This window comes from Aquila chrysaetos, chromosome Z, assembly GCF_900496995.4.
Source record: "Aquila chrysaetos chrysaetos chromosome Z, bAquChr1.4, whole genome shotgun sequence".
Lineage (NCBI taxonomy): Eukaryota > Metazoa > Chordata > Aves > Accipitriformes > Accipitridae > Aquila > Aquila chrysaetos.
This window is the reverse complement of record NC_044030.1, coordinates 10,157,649-10,165,825: the sequence shown is the minus strand read 5'-3', so window position 1 is coordinate 10,165,825 and position 8,177 is coordinate 10,157,649. Positions and strand designations below refer to the sequence as shown.

The window sequence follows — 8,177 nt, the reverse complement described above, 5'->3', positions numbered from 1 at the left end:
CTGGGAAGGAGGGAGGGGTGGGGGAGGGTGTTTTTAAGATTTGGTTTTACTTCTCATTATCCTTGTTTTGATTTGATTGGTAGTTTTCCCCAAGTTGAGCCTGTCTTTTGCCCCTGGCCATAAGCGGTGAGTGATCCCTCCCTGTCCTTGTCTTGACCCACGAGCATTTCTGTATATTTTCTCCTCATCCCACCAGGGCCGGGGAGGGGGCAGGAGTGAGCAATCGGCTTCGTGGTGCTTTGTTGCCAGCTGGGCTTAAGCCACGGCAAGGGCTTGTTTTTCTTGGTAAAGGCTGGGGCTGGTAGAAGTCACTCTGTACCTGCCAAGTACTGTTACCCCAAGGCTTGCCTCTGGCTTGGATGCCCGTGCCCTTTGTCCATCCCTCCTTGACAGCCCTCGCCATAGCCAGGTTGCCCTGGCCAACATCAGACAGCAGAAAGAAAACAGAGCAGAGCAGAAGTGTGGGTAGCTGGGCAGAGAGAGGGACTGGAGGCAGGCTGAGGGCATCGGACCTGCGACGAAACCAGCTTCCCCTCCTGCCCGCTCTGCCCTCGGCATCTGCTGCACTGCGGCTGCAGCAGGATTTGCTGCGGGAGGAGGCACCGCTGACATGGCCCTGGGGCTCCGGGGGCCCACGGCCGTGCCCCCCAGCAGGCTGGTGCCACCCACGGTGGGGCGCGGGGGGAAAGGGAAGAGGCAGCAGGAGAAGGGGCAGAAAGCAGCACCCGGAGACTGTGTCAGGGAAATCAGCATTTATTTCCTTTTCCTTGAACAAACATTTGCTGGAGCCCTGCTAGTGCCACCGGCAGGGGGGCCTCTTGCCCGACTAGGAAGAGTCCTGGGGGCTGGGGGCCCTCCTCTTTGCGGGGCGCCGGGGCCCCCCGGACGAGCGGCCCCTGCCCCGGCCAGGAGCGGAGGGGCTGTGGCCGCAGCCCTGGGCAGAGGGACCTGCCGCCGCTTCCTGCCCCGGCTCCTCCTGGGGCTGCTCCTGCTCTGCAGGGACGGGCACAGATGGGGGGCGGCCAGGACCCCCACGGAGGGCAGCCTCCGACGTGCTGGGTTGGTCCTCCCTGTCAGAGCCTGCCGGGCTGCTGGAGGAGGCCGGGTGGGGGGCAGGAGTCCCCCCCCCGGGAGCTGGTGGGGCTGGAGCTGGAGCTGGAGCTGGAGCTGGCTGCAAGACTGTCGTTCTCCTCCCCGGCAGGAGCGGAGGAGTGCACCAGCCTCTGGGCCTCCTCGCTGCACTGGTGCACAATCCTGTTGATGAGGCCATGGATCAGTGGTGCTGTACGTTCCTGGAGGCCAGGCTGCATCCGCTGGACCACAGCCTCCCTGTCCAGCCCGTAGGAGCACAGAGCGTGCAGGATCAGCTTCTCTGCTGCCACTGCCAGCCACTGCTGTTCCTCGTATATTGCCAACAGCTCCCGGCGCAGCCAGGGCAGCACGGGGTAGAGGAGGTACTGGTTTTGCTGGAACAGTGGTGCCCAGACCTCAGGCAGGAGACCACCCTCAGTAGCCCTTACCCCAGTCCCTGCACCCCCCTGCTCTTCCAGTGATGGCATCCCCTGCAGAGACGACAGCGAGGATGCTGCGGGGTGATGGGGGCTGCTGTTGGCCAGGCGGCTGAGAGCTCTCCTTGCCTGGCTGATGGCGACTGATGGCTCTGAGGGGTGTGTGATGACATGCTCCAGGTAGTCATCTTCTCCCCGCACAGAAAACTTGACCTTCGCCATCTGTGTTCTGCAGAGCGGGCAGTTTGATGTAATTTCTGCCCACCGCAGGATGCAGCCCAGGCAGAACTGGTGTTGGCATGGCTGCACAAAGGCGATGCTCTTCCGAGCATTGTGGCAGATGGGGCAGCTCCAGTTTGTCCCTGTAGCCATGTTTGTGCTCCCCAGTGGCTCGGGGAGAGCGGAGGATGAGGAGCTGCTCCCTGTTGCAGGTGGTGGCGCTGCCAAGGGCTGTTGTATGCTGCAAAAGGGAGAGGGATATATATGTAATATGGTAAGAGGTTTCTCTATAACATGGTAAGAGGTTGAGAAGATCAGTCTTTCTTGATTAGACCACGTATTCAAGCACACAGAAAAGCTTGCAGATAACTGGAACAAATGGCAAGTGCACTCTTCAAAACACCAATAATTTAAAAGTTTCAGGTAAGCCACAGGCCTGTTCCATTTTGATTTTAATCCAGTATGATCTTCCCTCAAACAGTTCTCTAAAACACTATTCAGTGAAGACTTGTTTTGAAAGGACTGTCCTTCCTTTCATTGGGAGCAGGACTGTCCGTGGTTCCCTGTGATGCTTAAGGTTTCTGAAGAACCCTACAGTATTTTTAAACGGAATTTCTATTAACAAGGACAATATTTTTCTGCCAGCAATTTGGACTTATTCTCATAATATACGTATGTCGTAGTTTAATCCCAGCCGGCAGCTAAGCAGCACGCAGGTGCGTGCTTACTCCCCCACCACCCAGTGGGATGGGGGAGAGAATCGGAAAGAAAGTAAACTTGCGGACTGAGATAAAGACAGTTTAATAGGACAGAAAGGAAGAAAATGGTAATTATAGTGATAATAATACTAAAATGACAGTAGTAATAAAGGAATTGGAATATACAGAAAAAGTGCTGCACAATGCAGTTGCTCACCAATTGCCTACCGATGCCCCGTCAGTTCCCAAGCAGCGTTCTGCCTCCCCCGGCCAACTCCCCCTACTTCACGTACTAGGCGTCACGTCACACGGTATGGAATACCCCTTTGGCCAGTTTGGGTCAGGTGTCCTGGCTGTGTCCCCTCCCAGCTCCTTGTGCCCCGCCAGCCTTCTTGCTGGGAGGGCACAAGAAGCTGGAAAGTCCTTGGCTTAGTATAAACACGACTTAGCAACAACCGAAAACATCAGTGTGTTATCAATGTTAGTCTCACACTAAATCCGAAGCATAGCGCTATACCAGCTACTAGAAGGAAAATTAACTGTATCCCAGCCGAAACCAGGACCTAAAAGAAAACTCTGGATGCACTGCAAAGTGCCTCTGCTCCCAGATGACACCAGGCAGACGTTTCCAGTGAAGAACACCTTTGCTAAAGCCAGCACGTGCCCAAGGAAGGGTTTGGTGCGAGGCATTCCCACCTCCTGCCAGGGGATCAAAGCAGAGGGGACCGTGCCTCCGCTCCTCCTGGGACCTGAGCCCCAGCCTGCCTTCCGTCCACATTCCTGGGGGTGCTCCTGCACCCCGGCCCTTGAGCCCTGTAGCCCAGGAACAGCACGCGGCCATTGCCAGCAGCAGGGCACAGGCTCTGCACGGAGTGTCCAAGGCCTCCCAGCTGACGCTGCTCAGGCCTCTTCTGCCGGGGTGTGACCTGGCCGGCCTGGAGCCGGGCTTTCACCGGGCTGAGCTGCCACAGCGCTTTCTCTGCCGACCAGGCGGCCACGGTGCCTCCCTTCATTGCACTCTTGCTCACCTCGGTAGGGTACGGCCGTGGTTTTACACAGAGCCCAGCACCAAGACGTGTTTCTGCACAGGAGGTACTTGGTGCAACTAGACGGAGGCCGTAGCGAGCAGCGGAGGCTGGCAGGAGAGCAGAGCCCCAGGACGCCAGGGCAGAGGGTGAGGCATGGAGGAGGCCAGGCCTGGGCTAATGGGTGATGGGGCACAGGCTGGACCTGGAGACCTCCCCACCCCGGCAAAGGGCTGCACGGGGCTGTACCCTCTCCCTCCAGATGGGCCCTGTCGACCGCAGGTTGCAGCAGACTCGAGATGGGGGACGTGCACACAGCTCCAGGAGAAGGAGGAGAGAGCATCACGGGTGGCAACGACGGCAACGCCAGCAGCACCGCTTGGAGTGAGAGACGAAGGCTTTTCTGGCGGCTTTCTTAGTTTTACTTTCTTCTTTCATAGTTAGGTGACTAACGAGTGCCTCCAAGTCCCCTTGAGGGCCGGCGCATGCCCCTGCTGCTAGCCCGGCCCTGGTTTCGCCAGCTTCTGGGGCACCCTGGTGTTGCCGGCAGCGTGGCCTCTTGTGGGCTGCAGAGGCCTGGGAGCCGCAGGGCCTCCTCTTCGGGGGGCACTGGGCCCCCCAGGTGACCAGTCCCTGCCCCGGCCAGCAGTGGAGGGGTCTGCCACTGCCGGCCCCAGCTCCTCGTGGGGCTCCTCCTGCGCTCTGGGCTTGGGGGCAGGAGTCCCCTCCAGCGAGTCGGCGGGGCCAGGGCTGCCCGCGGGGCCGTCCTCCCGCTCCTCAGCAGCACGGGGTTGCAGGAGGCCCTGCTGCTGCAGGATCTGCTCCCTGCACCGGCCTGTGGCGACGCCGATGAGCTGGCGCACAAATGTCACCGTCTGGTGTTGCAGGAAGGGCTGCAGCTCCCGGACCAAGGCCTCCTCGTCCAGCCCGTAGCGGCACAGATTGGTTATGATGGTGCCCTGTGCCAAAGCCAACTCCCACCAGCGGGCCCTGTGCAGCACCTGGTTCAGCCAGGACAGCAGGGGCTCGAGGATCTCCAAGGAGCCCCGGAAAAGGCCTGCCCAGACCTCAGGCTGGAAGCCAGCCGCCTGAGCCCTGGGCGCTGGCCTCGCGGCCCGCTGCTGCTCCTGGTGGCCAGCAACCGACGGGTCTGAGGGGCGTTGAACAATTATCTCCAAAAAATCCACCTCCGACCGCACGGAGTAAAGAACGGAGTTGATGGGTTGCCTGCAGAGGGGGCACGACGGTTTCCTCTTTGCCCACCGCACGATGCAGCCCAGGCAGAACTGGTGGAGACAGGGGGTCACATAAGCGACGTCATCTTCGGAGTCGCGGCAGATGGGGCAGCTCCACTCTACCTGCGTGGCCATGTTTGCTTGTTGTGGCAGGGGGGTGAGCCGAGGACAAGGAGCTGCTCCTCCTCACTGGCGTCACACGCTGCGAGAGGGAGAGAGGCCACGGTCGCTCGCTGTCCCGGGGAGAGGAGGGGAGGAAGGAATGCCCAGGCCCCTCGGGAAGGACACCCTCCCGGCTCCCCGAGCCCCATCGCCCGCCCCACGGCCACCCCGGGGGGACGCTTCCCCGCACAGCTCACCTCCGCTGCTGCAAGCTTGCCCCGCGGTGCCCGGCCGCCTGAACGTGGCAGGGCCGGGGAAACACAGGGGATGGCTCCGGGACGGGCAGCGAGAGCTGCCGACGGCAGCCCCCAAAGCACCAGGAGAAGCCTCGCTCGACCCTCCAGACCTCGCAGGCACGCTCGGCAGGAGTCCAGGCACGAGCCAGACTGGCCCAGGCTCTGCCGGCGCCCGAAGACAAGGAGCACAGCGTCAGCTAAAACTAGGGAGTTCAGCCTGGAGACCAGGCTCTACCTTCGCCCATGAGGGCAGTCTGGCAGTGGGGCCGGTTTCCCAGAGAGATTTTTGCCATCTCTGTGCTTGGGGGTTTCAAGCCCCAGCTGGACAATTCCCTGAGCACCTGGTCTGACCCCAGGGCTGACCCTGCTTTGGGCAGGAGGTTGAACTACAGACCTCCCAAGGTCCACTCCACCCACATCCTTCCTGTGATCTTACCCTAATCCTGTGAGAAGAACCAAGTTTAAGATGGTCATCAGCAGAGTCCATATCAACAACTTTGCAGGAGAAAAAAGGAAATACCATTTTTTGTTTTCATGTTCTATACTTCCGTGGCACTCATCAGTTTAGCGTCTGCCTACTTTGCAAATGTAAAGTTTTCCACAACACAGTGCCACACTCCTGGCAGTGCAGCAGAATGGATAAGCTAAAACTCAGATTGTCAAAAGTACATCCCTCTGGATCAGTGGATAAACTACAGTTGCGAGGGATGTTTGCAGAAGACTAATTGTTTAGACCCAAGGCTTTCTAATAGTCTGAGCAGTGAATTCTGCCCATTTAACTGTGTTGGTAAGAACAGTTCAAAGAAGCTTTATATTTTTATTGCAGAATGCTTAATCGTATTTGTCTGTGTTTATGTTGTGCTCCACTCAGTAGTATAGAGAGAATGCTGTCCAGAAGAAGCTTTTGGAAAGAAAGTATTTCCTTAAAAATTTACTTTCCGAGAGAGATCAACCTCTCCGCAGGCAGCGAGGGCTGGACTCTCGGCAACATTTTTGCTGCACACTGCAGCCTTGTGACAGTCTGGCTCTGCATGTTCTCAACAAAACCAGGAAGCCTTAATTTTTTTCTGGGCTTGGGAGTGTAGCTTTGGGTGCTGCTTGTGGAAGGCAGTGTATTTGATCCATGACAGTGTCAGAGAGAGGCTCAGGAGAAGGACCCCGTAAAGAAAGAGGCTGAAATAAGCAAACAACATGAAAATAAAGGGAGAGACAAGAAACCTTATTAGCAGTATTTGCTTTTAGAGGTTTCTCTAGCAGTATTTTTCATTCTATTCATGTAGTCATTTTACTCCTATTTTTTAAGTTCCAAGCCTGTAAAATCATGTTATGATTCACCTCAAGCTCAGATTCTTCCCTATCTACCGTTTTCTTCAGTGAGCTTTCAGTCAGATCTTTTTTTTTTTCCCCTTCCAAGAAAAGGAACTGTACATATAAAAGTCCTCTGTCACAGGGCATTAAACAGACCCATCTCTTGCTGTTTCAAAAGCCCAGGGATAGAATGATGTTTTTTTTCTGGGCCCATTAATTATAAAACATTTGTGGACACTGAGGGGTGAGAAAAGTAATCAAATATTCAGCAGCATCTGTTTTCTATTTATTGGACACGCACCTTCCAAGAAAATGTGAAAGGCTTTTGTTCCCTGGGTCCATAATCTCAGGCACGGCACCCTGAGGGGAGGACCAAGCTCGTACTTCTGTGACTCCTATCGCATCCGCTCCACTGAACTGTCATTTCTAAGCAAAGCTTAGTTGCTGATGGGTTTATACGGATTCCTTAGTATGTATCCAGGCTCTAAAGCAGCTTTCTACTCCTGCTGCTGGAGCGGCTGACATGAACTCCTGAAGAGAATTAACATTTCTATTTTAAGATGCAAAAATAAAAATTTTAGCTCTGCAGGAAAAATGTGAGCAGTGGGATCGTTGTTTCCCAGGCATTTCTTAATTCTCCAAGTATTGTAACACTGAAAACTTTTCTGTGATAACTTGTTGCTTCAGTGGGCTGTACTCTGCCATCTGCCCCCATCACTGGTGGAGTGGTTGGGTCCTTTGGTGCTTCCTTACCCGACGGGAGGGTGGAGGGTAAGCTGTAAGGCACTCGGCTTTCTTTGTACCTTTGATCAAATAGCTGTGTTGGTGCTCTGCCCATCTGGTTTGAAAGAGCACAGCAGCATTTCATACCAGCTGATACTCTCCAGGCTTTGGGTGAGCCAGGTGCTTACACACATCTGACTTGACGTTAATGAGTGGCCTTACTGCCCTCAAGATTTCCTACAACTGACACCTGCTTAAGTGTGGGGCTGCACTGTGCCCTTGCACAAGCTACTGACTCCCAGCTTAGCCAGCTATCTGTAAGTTCATTGTCATGACTGGTAGTAGACACCTTTGATTCTCCTGTGGGTGCAGGCTGTCTTTGGCACTGACGAGCTGTCTAGGCTGTAATGTTCCCCTGAGCCTTGCTCTGTTTTCTACTGACCTCCATTTCTTTTGAATGCAAAGTTGCCTGCGGCTTTGCCATATGTTCAGGTGGCTGCAGTTCTTAGGTAAGAACCCTGTATGTGTGTATGTAAGTAGATGTATACAATGTATAGGTATATGTGTATGCTTATTAGACTGTAAGAGACTTTTTGTATGTGCATCTTCTGTGACCTCTTCTCCCTTTGGGGGAGGAAGAAGGAAAAGGGGATAATGGGGTTTTGTAGATAAACTCCTTTGTGTTTGAGCAGCCATGGGAATGGCATAGCCTGCAAAGAAAGTATTCTTGCATTAAATGGAATGTGCTGGAAGTTCATCCTACAGTTTTTAGGTTCTATTTGGAGTCTGAAACCATCTTCTAATTGACTCAGATGCAAGCCAGGTTTTCCCAAATTATTAGTTCCTGTTTCAGAGTCTAAAAAGAGCTGGATTTTTTGAAGTTCACATATTTTAGGCAGAAGAATTTATGGCCAGACTAGCCTACGTCCTCAGAGATATCAAAGTATTTCTCATCTGCTTCAGAACCTGAATAGGTACCCTTCTGTCAGACAAACTCTCACTCACAGGACATCAACTATCTTGAGCTTTTTTCAAAAGCTGGTCTCTTATTTCAGTGCCTACA

At 54.6% G+C, this 8,177-nt stretch overlaps 2 protein-coding genes across 2 annotated transcripts; both read right to left on the bottom strand.

The window, feature by feature from the left end:
• Window positions 1–906: 906 nt before the first annotated feature.
• On the bottom strand, window positions 907–1,946 carry LOC115337117 (E3 ubiquitin-protein ligase Topors-like). Its single transcript, XM_030005160.1, has one exon. The coding sequence runs from the start codon at window positions 1,878–1,880 to the stop codon at window positions 1,074–1,076; it is 807 nt and encodes a 268-aa protein (XP_029861020.1). The 5' UTR covers window positions 1,881–1,946; the 3' UTR covers window positions 907–1,073.
• A 2,001-nt stretch (window positions 1,947–3,947) lies between these two features.
• On the bottom strand, window positions 3,948–5,160 carry LOC115336674. Its single transcript, XM_030004043.1, has 2 exons — window positions 5,045–5,160; window positions 3,948–4,887 (listed from the first exon to the last, which is right to left on the bottom strand). The coding sequence occupies exon 2, from the start codon at window positions 4,818–4,820 to the stop codon at window positions 3,948–3,950; it is 873 nt and encodes a 290-aa protein (XP_029859903.1). The 5' UTR covers window positions 4,821–4,887; window positions 5,045–5,160.
• Between the last annotated feature and the right edge of the window lie 3,017 nt (window positions 5,161–8,177).

Bases quoted from the DNA above. Each gene is read 5' to 3' on its own strand.
- LOC115337117 (XM_030005160.1), bottom strand. From the start codon at position 1,880: ATGGCTACAGGGACAAACTGGAGCTGCCCCATCTGCCACAATGCTCGG.
- LOC115336674 (XM_030004043.1), bottom strand. From the start codon at position 4,820: ATGGCCACGCAGGTAGAGTGGAGCTGCCCCATCTGCCGCGACTCCGAA.